This window comes from Saimiri boliviensis, chromosome X, assembly GCF_048565385.1.
Source record: "Saimiri boliviensis isolate mSaiBol1 chromosome X, mSaiBol1.pri, whole genome shotgun sequence".
NCBI lineage: Eukaryota > Metazoa > Chordata > Mammalia > Primates > Cebidae > Saimiri > Saimiri boliviensis.
Window position 1 is genome coordinate 106,894,427 of NC_133470.1, and position 26,060 is coordinate 106,920,486.

The 26,060-nt window shown below is 45.3% G+C and overlaps 1 protein-coding gene across 8 annotated transcripts in view; it reads right to left on the reverse strand.

Moving 5' to 3' along the window:
- The window catches only part of BCORL1 (BCL6 corepressor like 1), a 76,449-nt gene that overhangs the window by 44,044 nt on the left and 6,345 nt on the right, over positions 1–26,060 (reverse strand). For 7 of the 8 annotated variants that reach the window (XM_074392149.1, XM_039464120.2, XM_039464117.2 and 4 more), the window contains one exon: positions 5,883–6,012. In XM_074392149.1, coding sequence (XP_074248250.1) covers positions 5,883–5,968 — 86 coding nt within the window. In that variant the 5' untranslated portion in view covers positions 5,969–6,012. Of the gene's footprint in view, positions 1–1,656; positions 1,758–5,882; positions 6,013–26,060 lie in introns of those variants that run through there. The other variant, XM_074392151.1, reaches the window with a different exon arrangement.

Here is a 26,060-nt window from a genome sequence, read left to right on the forward strand (position 1 = left end):
CCCAGTGTGACTAGACTCCCCTCTTTGGACTGTTTATCCCATTTTCTAGGGCTCTTGCCAGGAGTGTAGATACCCTGGCACTTTCACCTTTTCCCTGGAGCTTACCCACCAAAGTGACCATCCGGAATGTACAGGGCATTGCTCAAAGAGGAGAGACATGAGAACCACTGAATGCCTCAAAAGACATGCAAAACCCACTTTCCTTTTAAATACAATCTTATTTGAAGTCTCTAAGGGCAACTGGCTGAAAGTGTCATATGGGTAATCCTCTTCTAAAACAAATAAACCCCTGCTGTGTTTTCAGGTCTAAGTCTGAATCTTCACCTATTCACCTCCTGGCTTGCCTAGAGCAGAGACACGCTTATTAGCACTAGTAATGATACCACTTGGAGGCCACCAGGTCATTGGGTGTTGAGAGGCATTTAAAAAATACTATTTTTTTCCCTCCAGGAGATACTGCCCCTTTTCTAGAGTTCTAGGCAACACCCTCCCTTCTACGCTCCTTCTATACTTGCCTACATTCTATCCCCTGCCAGCCTCCCCAACCCCCCCTTCAGTCTCCCAGCACCACTACGTTCTCTCCTGTCCCAAAGGCCACAGACCCCAAATTCAGGTTCATATGCCCTGGAGAAAAGGGCTCAAGGCCAGAGAGCTGGGTGTCAACGGAGGAAAACTCAACTACATCTCCCCCTGCTCAAAAAGTCTTCTCTAAATTTCAGGTAAGCATCATAGAAAATGTTACATTCTGACCAAGAAAAAGGGAGGGGGTCAGACTGGAATGGTGAAGTTACCCACTGAAAATCTGGTATTTTAAGTACAGCAAGAAATATTAGTCCAGGCACGGTGGCTCATGCCTGTAATCCCAGCACTCTGGGAGGCCGAGGTGGGCAGATCACCTGAAGTCAGGAGTTCGAAATCAGCCTGGCTAACATGGTGAAACCCTGTCTCTACTAAAAATACAAAAATTAGCCAGGTGTTGTGGCAGGTGCCTGTAATCCCAGCTACCGTGGAGGCTGAGGCAGGAGAATTGCTTGAGCCTGGGAGGTGGAGGTTGCAGTGAGTGGAGATCCAACCACTGCACTTAAGCCTGGGTGACAGAGTGAGAACCTGTCTCAAAAAAGAAAAAAAAAAAATACTATTGCCCCCTGCTCTAGGGAGCCGTGGGTGGGAGTGGCCAAGGAGGAGGCCGAGGTTAAAGAGTAAAACCCCAACACAGATGCTGCAGTGTGTTTCCTGGTGGGCACAGGACTGCGTTGGGTGCCCCTGGGAAATACACTGTGCTTGAGGTTGCTTCCCTTCTTTTTTTTTTCCTTTTTTGAGATTGAGTCTCGCTCTGTCACCCAGGCTGGAGTGCGGTGGCGTGATCTCAATCTTGGCTCACTGCAACCTCCACCTCCTGGGTTCAGGCAATTCTCCTGCCTCAGCCTCCTGCGTAGCCAGGATTACAGGCATGTGCCACCATGCCTGGCTAATTTTTGCCTCCCTTCTTTAGAGGCTCACCCCAAGCTCCTGAAGACAGCCCTGAAGAAGTCAGCTCCCACCTCCCCAGTCACCCTAGCCAAAGGGCAATCAGGTGCTGGAGCCAACCCCAATAAGAAGGGGGAGGGCCCTGCTAATTCCCTCCCTCCCACTGAAACAGGGACTACAAAATTGTACCTGGGGCAAGAGAAGCAAAAAAGGCAAGGGGGATCACCACAGGCCTCTCCCCATCTTTTCAGGGCTCCAGAAGGGGCTAACCGAGGGGGAAAGGCGTGTTCCCTTTAAAAGGCAGTTGGGCTGGCAGAAGTGGGAGGGCTCCACTGCTGGAAGTGACTGTTGGTGACAAACAGAAATGACTGTAAGGAGAGGCAAGGGCTTTGGATGCAGTCAAGGTGGTCTCGGGGAAGGGAAGGGAGGGAGGGCCCAAGGGAAAGGGAAAACATACTTTCACATCAACTCCTAAGAGACCAGAAAAGTGAGACCTATGCCCAGCCTTGGGCCGGGGGAAGCGTGTTCCAGCTAGATGCCAGGGATGGTTTTGGGGGAGTACTTGACGGGGAACAAGGAGCACTTCCCCCAAGCAACCCCACCTGGGAAGGTGCTATTTATTTACATTCTTTCCCCTCCTGGCCATACAAAAGGGAGTGAGCTGCATCCTCACTCCCCACTTGCAAGCTCCTACCCTGCCTGAAATCATCACACCTTGAAAGCAGAAACCCTGCCATCCAAAGAAGCCGCCAGAGAACCACAAAGCCAGGCCAAGCAATAGCAGTCCTGGCTACTCCAGCCATACCCATGCCTGAGTGCCAGCCCCGAAGGCACTGCAAAATGTCACGCAGCCGTGTTTCAAATCCTCTGAGAAGAGGGGTGGGCAGAGCTATGCAAACATTAACTTGCTCCATTGAGAGAAGAGCCTGGGACAGGAGTAACTCGCAGGGAAGGGGGCCCGGGAAGAGCTGGGTCAACCAGGCGAGGTTATGAGGGTGCAGTTGGCAGGAGCGGGTGGCGGGGGGTAACAGAGGTCATAGCAGGCTTCAGTCTGGACTGAAAATCAATCTTGCTGTTTCTTCCCACCAGAGAGGAGGCAGAACTGTTATTACGTTCAAGACTTTGTGGAACTTAAACCAGAAATGGCCATGACCCCTTAGGGCCGTTTCCCTAATTATTAAGTGCTAGCACCACTGTCAAACCAGACCTTCTTCAGTTCCTGTTGGGCCCAGACTACCCATAAGAGAAATATACCACCCAGCACACACCAGGCTCCTTACCTTCCAGTCCCGGGAGACTTTCCTTGGCTTGAGTCCCATGGTACCCCAAGATTGTCTTCATTCCAACTCAAATCTCCCCATATACACTGTGTTCTTACTGTCCCAGTGAAATACCAGCTCTCACCTCAAACTCCTACTCATTCCTCAAGTCCAGGATCAAATGCCACTGCCTCTGGGAAGCCTTCCCCTATTCTCCCATCAGGAAGTTTGTCAGTCTTGCACCTGGACTCCCACTGGACCCAGACATGCTACTCTAGGGCACTCACCACCAATGTACTAGGACTATATTGGTTTTCTCTCATTACATTGAATAAATGCTTGTTGAATGAAGGCATGAATTAATCCTAGAAGGAACGCAAGCAAGCAAGCAGACCCATTTAGCTATAGGTTTGCCTGGAGACAGCCACCTGGGGCCAGCTGCAAGCCCATGCCTCCTGTTCTGCAGTCCTTAAGTGCAGCTGCCAAAGCTAGCAGGCCTCTAAAACATCACTTTAAGAGTTGAACCCCAGGTGCAGCTTTATACCCCAAATTCCTAAATTCTACAAGTTGTAAAGGGCCAAAGAAAAAGATTTTTAAATAAGATGAGATTACATTTTAGAAACCAGTGATAGCATGGCCTAGACTGTAGCAAGAAGGTGACAAATAAAAGGCAGATGAGATAGAAAGCGACAACACTTAAAAGGTCACTTAAGCACTAGGCATGGGTTTAGGAGGGAAAATCTGCCTGGACCCGATGATGCCTGTAATTCCAGCCCTCTTGGGAGGCCAAGGTGGATAGAACACCTGAGATCAGGAGTTTGAGACCAGGCTGTGTAACTTGGTGAAACCCCGTCTCTACTAAAAATACAAAAATTAGCCAGGCATGGTGGTATGCACCTGTAATCCCAGCTTCTCGGGAGGCTGAGGCAGGAGAATCACTTGAACCCAGGCAGCAGAGGTTGCAGCAAGCCGAGATGGTGCCACTGTACTCCAGCCTGGGTGACAGGGTGAGACTCCATCTCAAAAACAAAAAACAAGAAGGAGGGAAAATCAGATTTTGAGCCTACTTCCTGCTCCTTTCTTGGCAGGGATTTACAGTAGATGGTGAACCAAGGTAACTTGCCTGTTTGGTATTTTTTTTTTAATTTAATTTTATTTTATTGTTTTCGAGATGGAGCCCTGCTCTGTCACCCAGGTTGGAGTGCAGTGGTACAATCTTGGCTCAACCTCCACCTTCCCGGTTCAAGTGATTCTCTTGCCTCAGCCTCCCCAGTAGCTGGGATTACCAGGAATACATCACAGCTAATTTTTTTTTGTATTTTTAGTAGAAACAGGGTTTCTCCATGTTGGCCAGGCTGGTTTCAAACTCCTGACCTCAGGTGATCCACTTGCCTTGGCCTCCGAAAGTGCTGGGATCATAGGCATGAGCCACCACACCCAGCTCCGTTGGTCTTTTGAAGGCTCTAGTCCAGATTTCTGCATCAAACTCTCAATTACTTATAACAAGGTCAACATAACCTGCCAATGAATACACCCAAATCATTATCATCACACTGCCTTTCCCCAGATCATCTCTTAGTGATTGTCTGAGGACATACTTCATACGAAAAGGAAAACACTTTTCTTCCTGAGCACCTGAGAAAAATTCTGTCTCATTTTCTGTAGGCCTGACTCTTATACCCTAAAATTAAATTCCTTTTAAGTCCATCTCTATCTTGTTCCTCAGTACAAAGAACATTTAAGCTATCAGGAGCTAATGGTTTAAGAAAATGAAAAGGTCTATTCTGCCAACCTTGACCTCAGACAAGTATACACTTCTCTAGTTAGGAACAGAAGAAAAAAAATAGATAAACATGCAGACTTCCATTCCTTTTCCCTCAAAATCACCAATAGTCCCTCATATGCACATACACATTTCTAAAATGTACCCAAGAAACATCAGATCTTGAATCTCAGGGAAAGCCATACTGTTCTGTGACTTGGTGATTTATCTGATGTATATTTGAATTTAAACAGTCAATGGATTGAAACAACAGAAAAACACCAGCAAGCATGAGAGAGCAATGTCCTCTCTAAAAATGGGAGAGGCACTGCAGCCATCACACACAGCTCTTTGACCAAGGGTTATGAAAGTCAAATATAAATTCTGAAGGCCATTTTGAGTACTTTGGGTATGGGGCATGATCAGGAAATGGCATGTCTTGGTCAAGCAAATATTCTGGGGAACAGATAACTGAAAACACACACACATCAGGCAGGTATCACCAACTCTCGATGTTGTATTAAGACCATGCTATGTGGTCTCAACTTCCTTTGATATTCCATAAGGATCTCACTTTAAATTGGAATTAGCCTCACGAGATGGGAAAGTGCTGACCACCAGAATGCCCACTGCCAGTTCCCAGTAGAAATCTGACCAATAAAACCGCCTTTTTTCCAGGCCTAGATCAAGGACTGAAAATATCTTACACATATCCTTGAGCACCAAACTTTGATGCAGCAAATCAAAACTGGAATTGCTGGCCAGGTGTGGGCAGTGGCTCATGTCTGTAATCCCAGCACTTGGGGAGGCTGAGGCAGGAAGATTACTTGAGCTCAGGGGTTTGAGACCAGCCTGGGCCACATGGAGAAACCCCATCGCTACAAAAAAAAAAAAATAGCCAGGCATGGTGGCACTTGCCTGTGGTCCCAGCTACTTGTGGGGCTGAGGTGGGAGAATCACTTGAGCCCAGGAGGCAGAGGTTGCTGTGAGCTGAGATTGTGTGACTGCCCTCCAGCCTGGGTGATAGGCCCTGCCTCAAAAAAAAAAAAAAAAAAAAAATATATATATATATATATATATATATATATATATATATATATTGCCATCGCCTGAGCTTCCTGTTATTCCACAGTCTGACAGTTCTTAATGAGTAGACAAGTGCTAGCTGGCAAAAGGTCATTTTTTGGCCTCCTCACCTTCATCTGAAAAGAGATAGCATGGCAGATCAGGCCACTCACACAGCCCCATCCCCATCCTGCCACAGGAAAATTAGAAACAACCAAAAGTCTCCTCCCCAGGGTCCCTCCCCAGGTCCTGCTCTGTGCAGCTATTCCTCTGATGACGAGGTAACGCTCACTGGAGGCCAGCAGTGGCCACCTTCCCGGCCTCCTCACCTCTCCTCGTTGATGCCACACATGCGAATCCGATCAGAACTGGTCCAGTTATGCACGCCGCTGTAGAGCGGTGCTGTAGAGATCATGACAGCCACTCACCACCAGATAGGACCTGCTGTGGCCACTCCCCCTGGGGAAAAGAATTTCAGAAAATCAAAACTCGTCACAGGGACAGCTGCTTCAATCACCTTTCACACAGCAATGTTTCAATAAAGGTAATTTTAGCATCAGAATGTTAAAGCAGCCATTCTCATGAGACAGCCTGCTATGGAAAATGAAGGTCTAAACCGGGAAGAGGGTGCTCCAGAGCTTTCTAGGAATCCATAGGTTTCAGGATGGACATGAGGACATTGTTAATCACCTAGAGTGAGTTTTAAATTATCTTAAAAGACGGATATGCTTGAGTGTTTGAGGAAATTCAATCTATTTCAGACAAATTAGATGACAGTGTTTTTTTTTTTTTTTTTTTTTTTTTGAGACGGAGTTTCGCTCTTGTTACCCAGGCTGGAGTGCAATGGCGCGATCTCGGCTCACCGCAACCTCCGCCTCCTGGGTTCAGGCAATTCTCCTACCTCAGCCTCCTGAGTAGCTGGGATTACAGGCACACGCCACCATGCCCAGCTAATTTTTTGTATTTTTAGTAGAGACAGGGTTTCACCATGTTGACCAGGATGGTCTCGATCTCTTGACCTCGTGATCCACCTGCCTCTGCCTCCCAAAGTACTGGGATTACAGGCTTGAGCCACCGTGCCCGGCCGACAGTGTATTTTTCTAACACATTTAGCCTAACCAACTACAATTACAGAGTCATACCCATATACAAATGGTGCACTGAAACAGTACTGGTGATTCTTTTCTCATCTACTCTCTAATCCATGGGTGCGGAAGTATTTGAGTGACGTAGCCAATTTTACACTCTTCAGAGGAAGCATATGCCTTTTTTATAAGCCCTTCAAAAATACTCTATTGATTTTGAGTTGGACATAACACATGTATCCAACCTGGTTTCAAGCTCCCTCCAAATCAGGTGTGGTATTCCGTGCACGCTGACCACCAACAAGCAAACAAACAGAAAACAATGTTCCATCAAGAACCACATGTCTTGGCGGGCGCAGTGGCTCACACCTGTAATCCCAACATTTTGGGAGGCCAAGGCAGGTGGATCACCTGAGGTCAGGAGTTTGAAACCAACCTGGACAACATGGTGAAACCCTGTCTCTACTAAAAATACAAAAATTAGCCACGTGTGGTGGCATGCACCTGTAATCCCAGCTACTCGGGAGGCTGAGGCACGAGAATCGCTTGAACCTGAGAGCCAAGATTGCACCAATGCACTCCAGCCTGGGCCACAGAGCAAGACTCCATCTCTAAATAAATAAATAAATAAATAAATAAATAAATAAATAAATAAATAAAAATAAAAACAAGAACCACACGTTTCCATCCTTGTCTCTTCATATGAGTCTGTTATCTCCATGCCCTACCACTCCCTTCACCAGCCAATGTCCAGCTCTCACTTTGACAAGCAGGGCACAGTCAATTTACCTACTAGAAAAAATGAGGCACCAAGAAAAAGAGCTTTATCCAATGAGCCTGTCTTGAGACCCTTAAGCTCTTGAGATAGCTTATTAGCTAAAATCCTTATTCACTGAAGTTCAACTGAATGGAACCCTACAGTGATCAAAATTTTATGCTGTTCTCCACTTTCCAAAGAAGTAAATCACAGTAAGATAAAGTTATATGAGGGATTTGTTTCGTGTATCTGTTTTTCAATTTTCAGAGATTGTCCACATTCAACACAGTACCAGAATTTACTGCATTCCTTCTATGAGCCAGCACCATCCTAGGTATTGAGGATTCAATGATTAATGAAAACAGACCACAAGCCCATGTGGAGGTTACACCGCAGAGGGATGACATAGACAATAAACATGTTGAATAATTCTATGTCACAGCACATTAAATAATTCTATGTCGCCGGGCACGGTGGCTCAGGTAATGCCAGCACTTTGGGAGGCCAAAGTGGATGGATCACAAGGTCAGGAGTTGGAAACCAGCCTGGCCAACATGGTGAAATCCCGTCTTTAGTAAAAATACAAAAATTAGCTGGACGTGGTGGCATGCACCTGTAATTCCAGCTACTCAGGAAGCTGAGGCAAGAGAATCGCTTGAACCCGGGAGGTGGAGGTTGCAGTGAGCTGAGATCACGCCACTGCAATCCAGCTTCAGCTACAGAGCGAGACTGTCTCAGAAAAATAAATAAATAATTCTATGTCACGGCATGTTAGAAGATAGTACAATACAGGCTAAAGGGCAAGGGCACAGTCTAGGGTTGGGGGGGGCTACCATCTGAAACAGGGCAAGCAGGGTGACACTTGTTGAAAAGGAGACATCTAAACTATTGGTATTAATGGTAGCTCAAGGAGCAGCCACACAGATTTTGGGGGAAAAGCATTCCAGGCTGAGGGAAGAATGCACGCGAAAGTCTGAAGGCAGGGGGTTGCCCACAAAGATCAAGGGAGAGCCAGGAGGCGAGTGTGGAGGTGGCAGAAGAAGAGAGGAGAGAGGGATCCACCCAGTACCTGCCTGGGCTTCATCCTCCTCCTCATCTCTGGAGAATGGGATACGTTGCCTTCGCCCCTTCTCTTTCTTCTCTCCCTTCTCTTGTCTTTCCTGTCCCACTGCTTGATGGCTTCTCTGAGGCCCTTCTCTTCCACTGCCCACCCAGAGACCTGGACATTCACTGGAGTCTGGCCTTTCCCTTGATCTCTGTCTCTCTTCTCCTCTGCCACCCTCTTCCATTTCTTCCCCTTCCTATCTTCCAAGGCTCCTTCCCTCTTTCTTTTCCTCCCCCTACCCATCGCTCTGTCTTTCTTCTTCCACCTAGTGTCTCTTCCTCCTCTTCACCTTTCTCTGCCCCTATTATTCTCCTAGCTGTTCACCTCTAGCCTTTCTCCTCTCTCTCTCTCTTACACACAATCCCCTCTCCTTCAACTTTTTCCCCCTTCCCACCTCTCACCTTCCATCTTTTTCTTGCTTACCTCACCTTCCTCATTTCCCTCAGTCTCCCAGTCTCTCCTCCCTCTCCCACTCCTTCCCTTTCTTCCTCCCGTGTCCCTCCCTCCCCTCGAGTCTGGCCTTCAGTTTCCCTCTTCCGGTCCCTTCCCAGTCTCCCTCTGTCTCTTTTCTTCCTAGTCTGCCTTCTGCGGCTCTCTTTGGCTCCCCCCACCTCTTTCTCTCCCTCTGTGCCCCTTGTCAGCCCTGCCCCGCCTTCTCTCTCAGCTCATGAGCCTCCACAGTTTCAGCTTGCCCCTTGGTGCACTGATGACTCCCAAATCTGTATCTCTAGCCTTGACCTCTCTCCTTAGGCCCAGACCAGAATTTCTAGCTGCCAGCAACTCACTGTTAATTGGATGACCACCAAGCCCCTCAAATACAAAGTGTCTCAAACCATACTCATTATCTGTTTCCATAAACCTGCTCCCCACCCCCCATGCCCAGTATGCACCATGTTTCCTAGCTTACTTAACAGCACTACTGTCCCCTAGCCTGGAAATTTCCACCTTGTCATCTTGAACTCCTTATCTCCCCTGCCACCCATATTCAATCAGAAGTCACACCTTAATAATGCCATCTCCAGTGTTGTCTTCTACTCTTCTTGTCACTACCCTGGTGCAGGCCCTCATCAGCTCTCACCCAGCATATTACATTCACCTCTTAACTGCTCCCTCTGCCTTCAATTTCTTGATTCTACAATCAATTCATCTTCTAAAGCGCTAGTTCGATCATGTCACTCCCTCCCTCCTCAAACACTTTCAATAGCTTTCCCCAGCCTCTAGCATCAAGCCAGCCATTCTCAGCACAGCCTCCAGTGCCCTCATAACCTGGCCTCAAACATCCTCTCCAGCCTCCTCTTCCACCGCATCCTGCCATTTCCCCACCACTCTCACCACCCCCAGCTCCCAGCCCTTCCCAAACACACCATCCAGTTTCAGGACTCTTCTGCCTCCTCACCCTGAAACGGCCTCTTCTGGTTCCCCCTCTTCCTCTTCGTGTCTTCCCTCAAGACCCAGCTTAAATGTCATCTTGTCATTCAGTTAACCCCTCCCTCTCTGGTTCTCCTCAAAATTTAACCCTATCTCTTCCACAGCACTGGTTCTTATTCTCCTCTCTAGCTTGGTTAGTTGAAGGCATGGCATAGTCGTCTCCCCCACCAGACAATCAGCTACCTAAGGTAAGAAACAGCATCCTTCAGCCAAGCATAGTGGCTCACGCCTGTAATCCCAGCACTTTTGGAGGCCGAAGCAGGCAGATCACGAGGTCAGGAGTTCAAGATCAGTCTGACCAACATGGTGAAGCCTGTCTCTACTAAAAATACAAAAATTAGCTGGGCGTGGTGGCACGTGCCTGTAATCCCAGCTACTCAGAAGGCTGAGGCAGGAGAATCGATTGAATTCAGGAGGTGGAGGTTGCAGAGATTGCAGCACTGCACCCCAGCTTGGGCAACACAGCGAGACTCCGTCTCAAAAAAAAAAAAAAAAAAAAAAAAAAAAAATCCTTTTTTGTCTTTGATTCCTCCACAACACCTTACCTATAGTAACTACTCAGTAAATGCATGTTATATGGAACTGAATTCTGGATAAGAACTGAAGTGATGGCCCTGAGAAATCACAAAAAACAAAGTCACCCCCCTCCAACTGCCACACACACAAAATCATCCACCATGTTTGCTTACTATAGAAAAATCTTTGTACTCCAGGCCAGGTGTGGTGACTCACGCCTGTAATACCAGCACTTTGGGAAGCCAAGGTGGGCGAATCACCTGAGGTCGGGAGTTCAAGACTAGCCTGACCAACATGGAGAAACCCTGTCTCTACTAAAAATACAAAAATTAGCCAGGCATGGTGGTGCATGACTGTAATCCCAGCTACTTGGAAGGCTGAGGCAGGAGAATCGCTTGAACCAAGGAGGCAGAGGTTGCAGTGAGCTGAGATTGTGCTATTGCACTCCAGCCTGGGCAACAAGAGTGAAACTCTGCCTCAAAAAGAAAAAAGAAAGAAAGAAAGAAAAGAAAAGAAACAAAAAAGAAAAACCTTTGTTCTCCAATGAAAAAAACTATACACCGTCTTTGTATAACCTTCTGGGCTACCTGATTTTACCTCAGGTTATTGTCTTCAAGCTATTTTGCATCTCTGTAAATTGCAAGTAACTGATGGATATGCAAAGTCTGTCTTGTCGCAAAGAGTTTGGATTCACTTTCCTCCCCACTGTGGAAAAACTACTTTTGCCTCCATTTGCAATTCAGTTCCTTTACTCCATATAAATTTGTGCTTTTTGACTTTTTGTTTGAGCCAGCTATAACATCTGTCTGGTTCTCTTGTTGATTAATGAGTAAAATAAAATCTTTAACACGTGTTCATTTTTATATCTGTACGAGTCATGATTTTTTACCTTTTTTCTGACAATTATCTTTTAACATTGCAAGACAGTTATGTGGGTTAGAATAATTTTAGAAATATTTTTAACAAGGACCCCGTTCCCTGAACATCTTGGTTAATCAAGTTTTGATTGTTTCTCAGAATATCTTGGAATATCCCCACTTTCACAAACAACACTGGCTCACACCTGTAATCCCAGAACTTTGGGAGGTTGAGGTGGGAGGACACTTGAGGCCAGGAGTTCAAGATCAGCCTGGCTAACATGGAAAAACCCCTCTCTACAAAAAATACAAAAATAATAACAGGACATGATGGCAGGTGCCGGAGTCCCAGCTACTTAGGAGGCTGAGGTGGGAGGATAACCTGAGTCCAGGAGGTCAAGTCTGCAGTGAGCTGAGATTGTACCACTGCACTCCAGCCTAGGTGACTGTGACACCCTGTCTAAAAACTCAAAAACAAAAACAAAACCAGCCCAGCCAATTTGCTGATGCCCCAGGTACTCTTTTCATCTTTTCTCTCTACCAAGCATTAGAGGACTCGGCCAGGTGTGGTGGCTCACGCCTGTAATCCCAGCACATGGGAGGCCAAGGTGGGTGGATGACCTGAGGTCAGGAGTTCCAGACCAGCCTGACCAATATGATGAAACCCCATCTCTACTAAAAATACAAAAATTAACTGGGCATGGTGGTGGGCACCTGTAGTCCCAGCTACTTGGAAGTCTGAGGCAGGAAAATCACTTGAACCCAGGAGGCGGAGGTTGCAGTGAGCTGAGATGGTGCCACTGTACTCTACCCTGGGCAACAGATTCTGTCTCAAAAAAAAAGAAAAAAAAAAGAGGACTCAAGCAATGGAAGGAGCTGTTCTTACCATAAAAGCATTTCAGCCCAGTGCAGTCGCCTGTAATCCCACTGTGATCGCATCTGTAATCCCAGCACCTTGGGAGGCCAAGGCAGGTGGGTCACTTGAGCTCAGGAGTTCGAGATGAGCCTGGGCAACATGGCAAAGCCCCATCTCTACTAAAAATATAAAAAAAAGGCCAGGTGTGCACCTCTGTGGTTCCTGCTACTTGGGAAACTTGGTCGGAGGACCACTTGAGCCCAGGTGGCAGAGGTTGCAGTGAGCTGAGATTGTGCCACTGCACTCCAGCCTGGGCAACAGAGAGAGACCCTATCTCAAAAAAAAAAAAAAAAAGATGTGTTTCAACACAAAGTACAAGTTTTAGTTGCTACCTAAGTATCTATAGGCAGCAGACATTAGTGACAATGGATTTTTCACTCTCAGGTTTCGTTTTGTTCTATTTAGAGAGGATTAGTAGTATGTAGGGTCTGGGACAGAAATCAGAGGGGGAACCCTGGCATTTGGAAATAGAACATCATATAACATCACCTAGATAATGAGCTCTTAGGCCAAAAATACATAAATAAATAATAAAGCCAAGTTAAAACATCAAAATGATTACTACATAATACACATGTTATTACCACATAAAGAGCAACGCTGATTCTAGATGCCCCCATTTTCACAAGATCCTCAAGATGAAGCATCCACTTAAATCTTTGCCTCCCAATATTCTATCCCGATTTTGTCCCAAGAGCACTACTTCCTATCTGAAGCCCAGTACTGCTAATTAACAGTAGCCTTTGCAGATGAGGGGAGTTTTAGAAACATGAGCAGGAGAACACTGACACTGAGCTATGTGGTCTATACAAAAAGCCAAGGAATGGTCTTCCCAAGCCAGATGGAAAGCAAAGGGAACCTCTAAAGTGGCACTAGAGAACAGGCTCCTGACTGTGTAAATGCTCACAGAAGGGAGGAGCCAGGACCATCAATGTCAAACAATGTTTCCCCAGCCAGAATCACCCAGGAGCTTGTTCAAGATACAGATTCCTAGGTCTCAGTCCTGAAGATTCTGATTCCCTAGGGGTTTGTTTTATTATATTATATCCAATCAAATTAGTATCCCAGGGGAGGTGAGTGAAAAGGAAAAGCCTTGCAGGCATGCCACACTTGGTAGGCGCCGCTGGTTTACACACTTGTATGCGGGCTTGCTTTTGCTTGAAGCACCGGTACTCATGTGTTCTCCCTTCCCACCTCCCCCCGTGATTCCGCCCACTCTCCTTCTCTCTGATGGGAATCATCATATCAAAAGCAAAGTTCCAAAAAGGAACTTGGAAGAAACCTGGTAATCCCAAATGACCCAGGAAGCACAGGCATAAGGATATGAAATACCTCAAAGGATTTTCCCAGATGTCACAACCATGTAATTCTTAAAGAAATGAACAGCTGCATGGCCCAAGAACCAATGCTGGTCACTGCCTGGAAGGCAGAGGAACCACTGTGAGCTATCCCCACTTTGAGGGGAAAAAAACCTCAAAAGACATATCCAAGTCATGGTGAAAAAAAAGGAGAGCACATGCTCTGCCAACCCAAAGCCATAAGTGTAGCTGAAATATATATATATGTATGTATGTATGTAAACCTTCAATTTAGAAGCCACATGCACAGAGAAGTAAAAGGCCTGCCCAAGATCCAAAAAAATGAATCCAACAAATGGGCAGCCGAGAGCAGGTAGCCAGAGACAATCACTACACTGCAGAACAGGGGAAACCGAAAAGAAAATGCTAATGGAAGGGGAATAACTTTTTTTTTTTTTTTTTGAGACAGAGTCTCACTCTGTCACCCAGGCTGGAATGCAATGGTGCAATCTCGGCTCACTGCAACCTCCGCCTCCTGGGTTCAAGCGATTCTCCTGCCTCAGCCTCCGGAGTAGCTGGGATTACAGGTGTGTGCCAGCACACCCAGTTAATTTTTGTACTTTTAGTTAGAGACGGGGTTTCACCATGTTGGCCAGGCTGGTCTCGAACTCCTGACCTCGTGATCAGCCCACCTCACCCTCCCAAAGTGCTGGGATTATAGGCATGAGCCACTGTGCCTGACCGCAATAACTTTAAAATGGTGAAAAATGGTACCTAAGCTGAGGGCGAGTGGGTAGTGGAAGAGAAACCATGATGAAGCAGAGATCTTTAAAACAAATCCAAATAGAACACACTAGAAGACAAGGGCAGGCGTAATAGGCATAAAAGAAAAGCCCATGGCATGTAACAACCAAAAAGGAAAAAAAAAATGAAATAGGGGAAACTGAAATATTTCACCATCATGAGCCAAACTGAAATACTGTGGGGAAGCACTGAAGACAGACGTTTTAGAAAAGTTTAGAGAGAATGTGTTCTCAGAAGGGGAGGAATAATATTAAATTATAGCCCATGTCAGGGCTGGGGGATTTAGTAATAGGGGACAGGCAGCACTAAAATCTCAAAGGAGATTTTACAGATGGGGTAGGATTTTTTTGTTTTGTTTTGTTTTGAAATGAAGATGCCAAAACAGGCAGATTTCACAACAATTACAAGCAAAAGCATGATTGTCACCATGTATATGAGGAAGAGAAGGACATTCAAGGAGGTAACACAGACAGTATCTATCTGACAAATGTTTTTGACTGAGGTAGGCCCTGTTTAGAAAGTTTTTAACCTTAAAAAGGACCAGGCCATGTGTGGTGGCTCACGTCTATAATCCCAGCACTTTGGGAGCCTGAGGCAGGAGGACTGCTTGAGCCCAGGAGTTTGAGACCAGCCTGGGCAACATAGTGAGACCTCTCTCTACAAAAATAATAATAATAATAATAATAATAATAATAATAGCCTGGTGTAATGGTGCACACCTGTAGTCCCAGCTACTCAGGAGGCTGCGGTGGGAGGGATCCCTTGAGCCCAGGATGTTGAGGCTGCAGTGAGCTGAGGTTGTACCACCGCACTCCACCCTGGGTGACAAAGCAAGACCCTGTCTCAAAAATAAATAAATAAATAAATAAATAAATAAATAAACAAATAAAAATGATCAGACAGGGTGTTCATGCAGCTGAAAAGTACTTCAGGATTATGTAGCTCCCTTTGTGGCCAAAGACCCCTTAAGCGCAGAACACTCATAGCTGGCAATGTATGGAACACAACTAGGTCTTTTACATATAGCATGAAACCTACCCATTTATTCATGCTTGGACTCTACTATAGAGACAGTAAACTAGAAACCCAAGCTTAAGAAGCTCTCATTTAAACGAAATGTGGTCATGCTCTCCCAGGCTCCTTCTGGTTCATACTGCCTGGTGACCTGGAAGCAATTATGACTTTAAAAAATGAAAGAGCTGGAAAATATTCATCTTGAAGCCTGGCCCTGAATCTGTCCTCAAGAGGATAGGCGTGGCCAGTAGACAGTTTAAGGAGGAGGGCTGGGTCAGTGATGACTAATGAGTAAAGAAAGCCAACTTTGGGAACTACTCCTCCAATAGAGACCCAGAACTCGTGGTAAAGCTCCCATAAGACAGAGGCAAACTTTACAGCAGCAAAAGGAGAGGCCACCCCATCATTCCACTTAAGGAACACAGCATCTAAGACACCCCTGAGGAGATCCAAGAGACCACTAACACTGAGATCTCAGGGCTAAAGGGAAAACGGCGTGACTTCTGCTCAGAAGTCTTTTAGAGAGAAGGCAAAACTGCTCATTGTTTTCCATGGGAAAGTGTACACATACCCAGCAAGGACAACTTTACCTGGCTTTAGATGTGGAACTCCTACCATAGAGCTTGCCCTCCTGATTACTCTGCCTTTTTCCACGTGTATTCAACGACGATGTTAGGAAACTAACATTCCTGTTTTCCCGACTTCACTACATACCGCAACCCCTGCCCCCAGTGAGGAAGTTCCCCCTATTTATTTATTTATTTATTTATTTATTTATTTATTTTTGAGATGGAGTTTCGCTCTTGTTACCCAGGCTGGAGTGCAATGGCGCACCGTAACTCCACCTCCTGGATTCAGGCAATTCTCCTGCCTCAGCCTCCTGAGTAGCTGGGATTACAGGCACGCGCCACCATGCCCAGCTAATTTTTTGTATTTTTAGTAGAGACGGGGTTTCACCATGTTGACCAGGATGGTCTCGATCTCTTGACCTCGTGATCCACCCGCCTCGGCCTCCCAAAGTGCTGGTATTACAGGCTTGGCCAGTTCCCCCAATTTAAACCGTTCTGGCCGGGTGCAGTGGCTCATGCCTGTAATCCCCACATTTTGAGAGGCAGAGGTGGGTGAATCACTAGAGGTCAGGAGTTCAAGACCAGCCTGACCAACACACCAAAACCCTGTCTCTACTAAAAATACAAAATTAGCTGTGCGTGGTGGTGTGCGCCTGTGATCCCAGCTACTTGGGAGGCTGAGGCAGGAGAATCGCTTGAACCTGGGAGGCAAAGGTTGCAGTGAGCCAAGATCAGGCCACTACACTCCAGCCTGGGTGACAGAGCTAGACTCCGTGTCAAAATAAATAAATAAATAAACTGTTCTTTAATTATTTAATACATATAAGGGTATTCTAAAATTCTCCTCAGGCTTTTCCCCCAATATCTATAACCCCTCATCTTTCCCTACCATTAACCAAGTATCATACCCTGAAACGTAAGAGTCCCAGAGACACACCAGGCGCAGTGGCTCATGCTGTAATCCCAGCACTTTGGGAGGCCGGAGTGGGCAGATCGCTTGAGGCCAGGGGTTTGAGACCAGCCTTGATCAACACAGTGCAACCCCATCTCTACTAAAAAATACAAAAATTAGCCAGGCATGGTGGTGTGCACCTATAATCCCAGCTACTCAGGAGGCTGAGGCAGGAGAATCGCTTGAACCTGGGAGGCAGAGATTGCAGTGAGCCAAGACCATGCCACTGCACTCCAGCCTGAGTAACAGAGCGAGACTCCATCTCAAAAAAAAAAAAAAAAAAAAAAAGAGTCCCATAGACATGCCCCAAACACTTTACTTTCCTTCCCTTCATGCCAAGTGGGTTCCTCTACCACCACACCAAAAAAATCAACTAGAAATAATCTGCCAGGCAATTTAAAGGAGAAAGAAGGGCCCTTTGTGCGGTTCATCCCAAAGTTCTGCCTGACTAAAAGTCTATTCTAGCACTTTCTACTTCCCCTGGATTTTTTTCCTATCCAAATGTTTCTACTGGTATCTACCCCAAGGGATCAGTCTTATAAGGCATATTGTATCTTTTGCCCAGATACATGAATTCTGGTACTTAGAGGGAAGCCTAAGTAGTTGCCGGCACACGGGTCTAGCATGGACCCTTTCATAGATTCTTTGGGTACTTCCATGTCTAAAACCTTACCTATAAACATTTATGAGACTGCATACAAAGGAATGTTAACTGCCTGTTAAACACATGAGCGTTTACTCATTCAAATGAATGGAGTTACCCCAAAGTAGTCGCCTCAGGACGCTGGACAGTCATCTCAGCTGAGCAGCCAGGGCTCGCAATCTCCCTGGAGCTCCTCTGTGAGCATTAGCATCCAGACCCATGCTATACCCTTTTCGCTCTCCTCACTAGTGCTGGATCCCATCCTTTCAGGGTCAATCTGAAGTTTAGGAACATCCAAAATCCATTCAGAACCATCTACTCAAACAGCAGCAATATTAGACAGAACCATCTTATCAAGTAATGCCTTGAAAAGTGATATACTCTAGCACCCATAGCCTACACTGGGGTGGGAAAACTTGGAGAACACTCCCAGTCCCCACTTCTCAGCCATCTCAGACTATCTCTCTATGTCCATTTACCATGTCACCTGCAAAATGGGAATAAACTACTAGTCCCTACCAAAAATTGGGAATAATATGAACATACTTATAAAAGGACCATAGGCTGGCCAGGCGTGGTGGCTCACACCTGTAATCCCAGCACTTTCGAAGGCTGAGGCGCGAGGATCACTGGAGGTCGGGAGTTCGAGACCAGCCTGGCCAACATGGTGAAACCCTGTCTCCACTAAAAATACAAAAATTTAGCTAAGCATGGTGACCAGCACCTGTACTCCCAGCTACTTGGGAGGCTGAGGCAGCAGAATCTCTTGAACCCGGGAGTCAGAGCTGAGATTGTGCCACTGCACTCCAGCCTAAGCCACAAAAGTTAGACCCAGTCTCAAAACAAAACAAAAAGGACCACAGGTAATCTATTACAAGAATGAAGTCGTCCAATGCAAAAGTTTTAATCTTTCGCTTACATTTCTTTTTCTTTTTCTTTTCTTTTCTTTTTTTTTTTTTTTTTTTTTTGAGATGGATCTTGCTCTGTAACCCAGCCTAGAGTACAATGGCATGATCATAGCTCATTGCAGCCTTGACCTCCCAGGCTCAAGCAATCCTCCCACCTCAGCCTCTCAAGCAGTTGTGACTATAGGTGTATGCCACACCTGGCTAATACAAAAAATTCTTCAGTACAATCAGGTTCTCCCTGTGTTGCCTAGGCTGGTCTCAAACTCCTGGTCTCAAACGATCCTCCTGCCTTTTCCTCCCAAAGTGCTAAGATTACAGGCATGAGCTAGCATGTCTGGCCTCAGTTACATTTTTATACCACCAGATTCTTTTTGCTTTCTACCTATTGCTAATCATAGGTAGAAAGTATGCTAATAGAAAGTATCATTAAATAGTAGAAAGTATCATTAAATAGTAGAAAGTATCATTGCTAATGATACTTTTTTCCTATTATTCAAACAGGACTCACTTCCATTTCCTGCTGTAAGAAAATCATTTTACTCCATTTAACAAAAATACCTCCTCACAGCTTTATACTAGACCTAGGCTCTATCTACAAGATTTTATACAACTTCTAGATGTCATAGACATCTAGAAAACTTAAGTGATCATTGTGAAATTAATCAGTTCCTTCAAAATGCAAAGCAACCTCCAAATGTCACCTTAAATAGCTAGGGTTATTTTTTGAGTACTTCTAATTTCCGCTAGACCAAAAACATGAATTGGCTTTCCTTAATCTCGTTCTTCACTACAACCATATGAATATTTAGTGTATTTTTCACACTCCAATGTTGAATCATTATAATATGAGACGTTCTGAATCCCTTTTGAGATCTTCTGGGTCCTGCCTGCCATAGACTGTGACAATGGCCCTCTGGTGTCTCCATTTCAGTATGCCATATTCATGATATGCAATTTTTCATATGAAGATGATTCCTGGCCGGGTATACTGGCTCATGCCTGTAATCCCAATACTTTGAAAGGCCGAGGCAGGCAGATCGCTTGAGCCCAGGAGTTCCAGACCAGCCTTGGCAACATGGTGAAACCCCATCTCTACAAAAAATACAAAAATTAGCCAGCCCCTGGTCTCCAAATAAATAAATATATAAATAAAAATTGTTTTAAAAAAGACATTTCTTCCTCACCCAACTTTTGCTTTTATAAAAGTCTCCTGGACTACATACACAGATATTTGGAAAGACCATTATAAGGTTATTCTTTCTATTCTCTCACAGTAGAACAGACTCAGCTATGGGTTCAACTAACTTTATATATGTTACTCATTCAAAGGTATATCTATATAGCTTTCATTAAACAGTATTAGCTCAAAGAGTGGTTGTTATTTTGAGACTGGGTCTCAACTCTGTCACCCGGGGTTAAGGGCAGTGGCATAATCACAGCTTACTGTAGCTATAGTCCTGGGCTCAAATGGCCCTCCCACCTCAGCTTCCCAAGTAGCTGGGACTACAGGCACATGCCACCATGCCTGGCACCACAAAACCCAGGTAATTTTTGTATTATTTTATAGAGACAGGGTCTTGCCACATTGCCCAGGCTGGTCTTGAACTCCTGGACTCAAGTGATCCGCCCACGTCTGCCTCCCAAAGTACTTTATTATCAGCGGAGCTACAGGAAAGACGTCATGGGCAAGGCTGCTACAGGAGCTCAAATAGAGGTGGAAGAAGGTTGAAGGAAAGGTGAGAGAGGGTCTGATAGCTACCTGCTGCCCAGGTGAGAATGAGCATAAACAAAGGGTTAAGCATCACATGAAGGGCATGGGGATCCTTGGAGGTGTGGGACCCACAGAACCAATCAGACGGGCTCCCTGAGGATAACTGACCCGAACTTCGGGTATCTGATAAGCAGGATGGCTACGAAGGGGCTCGGAGAGGATAGGAAGGCAATGAAACTGCCTGCTGATGCAGGATGCCTTCGCCAGCGAGTCCAGGAAATGGCAGTATTCAGGACCCAGCTCAAGCCAGCAGTGGAATATCTATAATAAGGACTGGAAGCTCACTGCCCCAACAAAAATGATGCTGCCACTTAATTCAACCCTGATATGGAATTATTTCAGTTGTCCAAAGTAACAATATTCTTTGTGGGTCACTGTGACACTGTAAAATATTTTGTTCCTAGCAGATGGTATAAACTTTGTGAATGTTTGCTGAAAAAAAAAAAAGGCCTGAGCCACTGCCTCTGCCTCAGAGTTTCAGACTCGCACTATTGAATCATCCTGCTACCAGTCCATAGGTTCCCCAAGACTATTATATTAGGTTGGTGCAAAAGTAATTGCAGTTTCTGCCATTGAAAGTAATGACAAAAACTGCAATAATTTTTGCACCAACCTAATAGAAAAAATATTCTTGGTCATCATGGTGGCTCACACCTGCAATCCCAGCACTTTGGAAGGCTGAGGCAGAAGGATCCCTTGAGTCTAGGACCTCCAGACCAGTCCGGCAACATAGAGGAGATGCTGTCTCTATAAAAAGTAAAAAACCAATTTTTTGAAATAAAGTGTTACTCTGTTGCCCAGGCTGGAGTGCAATGTTGTCATTATAGGTCACTGCAGACTTGATCTCCTGGGCTCAATCAATCCTCCTGCCTCAGTCTCCACAGAAGCTAGGACCACAGATGTGGCTATCACACTCAGCTAATTTTTGTATTTTTTGTAGAGGTGGAGTTTTGCCATGTTGTCTAGGCTAGTCTCAAATTCCTGGGCCCAAGCAATCTGCCAGCCTCGGCCCCCTCAAAGTGGTGGGATTATAGGTGTGAGCCACTGTGCCTGGCTCAAAACATTTTTTAAAAATCAGCTGGGCCTGGTGGTATGGGCCTGTGGTCCTAGCTACTCGGGAGGCTGAAGTGGGAAGATCACTTGAGCCTGGGATGTTGAAGCTGCAGTGAGCGGTGTTCACACCACTGTACTCCAGCCTGGGCAATAGAGCAAGACTCCATCTCAAAAACAAAAATAAAATAAAAAGAATATTTTCTGCCAGGCACAGTGGCTCATGCCTATAATCCTAGCACTTTGGGAAGCCAAGACAGGAGGAATGCTTGAGCTCAGGCATTTGAGACCAGCCTGGGCAACATAGGGAGATCTTGTCTCTACTAAAAATAAAAATTAAAAAAAAATTGTCTGGGCGTGGCAGCCTGTCCCAGCTACCCGGGAGGCTGAAGCAACAGAGCCAGACCCTGTCTCAAAAATAAATAAATAGGCCAGGCACAGTGGCTCACACTTGTAATCCCAGCACTTTGGGAGGCCAAGGTGGATGGATCACTTGAGGTCAGGAGTTTGAGACCAGCCTGACCAATATGGCAAAACCCCATCTCTACTAGAAAAAAATACAAAAATCAGCCGGGTGTAGTGGCGGGTGCCTGTAATCCTGGCTACTTGGAAGGCTGAGGCAGGAGAATCACTTGAATCCAGGAGGCGGACATTGAAGTGAGCTGAGATTGCGTCATTGTACTCCAGCCTGGGCAACAAGAGCAAAACTCTGTCTCAATAAATAAATAAATAAATAAATAAATAAATAAATAAATAAAATACATAAAATTAGCTGGGTGTGGTGGCTCACACCTGTAGTTCCAGCTACTCGGGACGCTGAGGCAGAAGAATCTTTTGAACCCAGGAGGCAGAGGTTGTAGTGAGCCGAGATCACACCACTGCACTCTAGCCTGGGCAACAGAGTGAGACTTGGTTTCAAAATAAATAAATAAAATAAAATAAAATAAAATAAACACAGCAGCTCTTTTCAAAAGCCCTTTTCAAAAAGCAATGGTTTTTTAAAATGTCACCCATGGCCCAAAATGTCCACTAAAGTTTCAACTGGATGTACACACCTCAGTTCCTGTCCTGAAATATTGAGTGGTGTTACAGTATAGCAGTTAAAGAAGTCACCACTTCCACCTCAAAGGTAGATGCAGTGATGAGTCAAGCTCTTTCTTCCTAGCACATTATAAATGCTAAATGTGTACGAATACAACAGGAATACGGAGAAAGAGGACAGAGAATCAAGATATAAGGGAACCAGTCAGGAGTTGTTGATAGTTTTCATGCTGCCTCCATGTTTACTATAACATAATAGAATACAATTGAAAAAGAAAAATTAGATAATAATATAATAATAGGTCCCATTTATTGGCACCTACTATGGGCCTGGCATCATTTTATGTAACCCTCACAGCCCTGCGAAATTGGTATTATCATCTCCATTGTACAGATGAGAAAACTGAGGCTCAAGAAAGTTAAGTGAGTCGGGCCTGGTGGCTCACGCCTGTAATCCCTGCACTTTGGGAGACTGAGGCGGGAGGATCACCTGAGGTCAGCAGTTGGAGACCAGCCTGGCCAACATGACAAAACCCCATCTCTACTAAAAATACAAAAATTAGCCAGGCATGGGGACAGGTGCTTGTAATCTCAGCTACTTGGGAGGCTAAGCTGTGAGAACTGCTTGAATCCGGGAGGCAAAGTTTGCAGTGAGCTGAGATCATGCCACTATACTCCAGCCTGGCCAACAGAGTGAGATTCTGTCTCAAAAAAAAGAAAGTTAAGTGAAGGTCTGGCATGGTGGCTCGCGCCTGTAATCCCAACATTTTGGGAGGCTGAGGTGGGTGGATCACTTCAGGTTAGGAGTTCGAGACCAGCTTGGCCAACATGGTGAAGCCCATCCCTACTAAAGATACAAAAATTATCGGGGTATGGTGGTGGGTTCCTGTAATCCTAGCTACTCAGGAGGCTGAGGTGGGAGAATAGTTTTGAACCTGGGAAGAAGAGGTTGCAATGAGCCAAGATAGCACCACTGCACTCCAGCCTGGGTGACAGTGCAAGACTCCAACGTTAAAAAAAAAAAAAAAGAAAAGAAAAAAAAGAAAAAGAAAAAAAAAGAAAAGAAAGAAAGAAGGAAAGAAAGAAAGAAAATGAAAGTTAATTGAAGGGCTGGTGCAGTGGCTCATGCCTGTAATCCGAACATTTTGGGAGGTTGAGATGGGGAGATCACGATCACTTAAGGTCAGGAGTTCGAGACTGGCCTGGCCAACACAGCGACACTCCATCTCTACTAAAAATACAAAAATTAGCCAGGCATGGTGGTGGGCACCTGTAATCCCAGTTACTCAGGAGGCTGAGACAGGAGAATAGCTTGAATCCAGGAGGCGGAGGTTGCAGTGAGCTGAGACTGCGCCACTGCACTCTAGCCTGGGTGACAGAGTTAGACTCCATCTCGGCGGGGGGAGGGGGGGAAGAAAGTTACATGACTTGCCTCCTACCACACAGCTAGGAAGTAGAAGAGCAAGAGCTCTAACCTGAGGTTGTCTGTCTCCAAAGGCCCCCCAGGTAATTCTGACGAGCTCAAGTTTGAGAAGCAGTGTACTATACTAACTAGGGTGTGGTATCACCAAGTTAAACTGAGTAAAGTCTTGTCATCGGAAGATAATTATCTCATGGATTCAAGTATCGAGTGCATCAACTCACCTCTGTGATCATAGTCACATACGATGCACTTCTCCACAAAACTTGGAAAAAAAACAAAAATCTGCTTGTTCTCCTTGTCCCTGGACATCAGCATTGTAACAAAACTCAACTGTACCCTTAAATGGCACTAACACTATGATTTCTAGGCATACCTTAGTAATGAGGTAACCAAATTTTGTTTCTTAGCAGACCAACGGTAAAGAAGCCCAAAACACAAAGCTTTCCCCGCTCCTTGGTAGTCTGGATTCCTCACGGACCTTTAGCCTAAGGTTTTCTTAAAATCCAAATGAAGAGGTATCTTGCCTCACATACTGTGATTAGTAAATCTGAAAATTACCACATTTTACAAATAATACATCAGTTCTATTCAAATTCATCAAAATCCATTGACCAGGGAAAATATGACCTTGACATACAGCCTGAAGTTACTTTAAAAAAAAATCATTTTTTATGCTTTATGGCAAAAGGGTGGCTTCTGCTTAGAATAAAAAAGAAGGAAACTAGAACAGCATATTTGAATTGTGGGGATAGAAACACAGAGTTAAATTGTACTCTTGACCAGAATGAAACTTCAGTTCACCAAAGAAAGTTCTCATCATAAAAGATTGCTTTTAAGTTATGAACAGTGGGAAAGGGAATGATTTAATTTAGAAAGGAACTGTTTCTATATTATTTTAAGGATAACCATTCAAAAATGGGCATTATTACAGCCTAGTTCATATGCGAAATTATATCAAATACAGCACTAGTATCCTAGTGGCCATCCTGACACTAAACATTCTGGCAAGCATGGACTTACACCTAATCCAAACTCCGGCTTTAAGAAACTTTCTCTTCTCTGAAAACTCGAAGGCCGAGGGTCTTCCCTCCGGGTTATGTAATCATCAGTGGCTTCTCCCTTTTCCTACTCTCCCCAACAGTTCTGTCACTTTCCCCAGCACCCTCTCCGTTCCACTCCAGTGTTCACTTTCCCACCCAAACTTGACCTCGAGTTTCTTCACTCTGATTCTGATGCTGATTGGCCCTGAAGAACAGCTCTCTACTCTCTTTGACTGTTCTATTTCATCCCAAGCTTAGATCAGCCCAGAATCAATGAATTACTCCATTTGGCCTGCAGTCCAAGCCCTGATTAGAGCCTCTCTTCCATGCCTCTAACCCCACCCTCCAATTCTGGCCCACAGGCTCTCATGCCACTCCCTGTTCTTTATCTAGTTTCACCCTGAAATTTCCATCAGTCACGTCCAATACCTAAGATCCTTCCCACCTGCAGACCGGAAACACCGGTGTATTCCCACTTTTTCCTTCGTTCAAGGCCACTCTATTTAGGACAGTGACTCCCTCCCCCCGTTCAGTATCCTTACTTTAGTCTAGATTTTCTAATTAATGTTTAGATGCATAAGGCCTGGATCCCAGCTAACTTCTGCTTCCCAGGCCCTCCCAGGGCAGTGGGTATCAAAGGCAAGCTTTTCCGTTCCTTAACACCAGCTCTAAAAGATATCTGAGTAAACGTCTTCCTCCTTTGGCTCGTAATTCCTCTCTTTTTTCCCTCACATTCTGCCTTTTTAACCTGTATATAATCTCTAAGTTTCCTATTTCTTTATGGATAAATACGCTTGTATTTCTCTCTAAATGCCAGTTTCTCCCCAACCCTACTTTGACCCCAGATCTTCCTTCTCTCTACCCCAACATTAGTGATTCCAGCATGAAACTGCAAAGAGCTTTGAGTCTTCAAACTTTGCTGTGGAAAACATTGTCCTGGAGATTTCAAGATCTGACTTTTTCCTTAGCTGGCCCTTGGGACCAGGAATGATCACCTTTCTTTTCCTTTCATTGTTCAACCAACCCTCTTCCTGACTTTTCTTTCTTGCCTTCCTGCCTTCTAGTGTCCAAGTCCTTTTTTTCTCATAATTCTGTTTCTGTCAAAGAAGCCCCTCCCTAGAACCCATAATCCAGACTAAAATTGTCTTTCTTTTTTTTTTTTTTTTAGATGGAGTCTCGCTCTGTTGCTCAGGCTGGAGTTCAGTGGCACGATCTTGGCTCACTGCAATCTCCACCTGCCAGGTTCAAGCCATTCTTGTGCCTCCACCTTCCAAGTACCTGGGATTACAGGCACGCCCCCACCACACCTGGCTAATATTTGTGTTTTTAA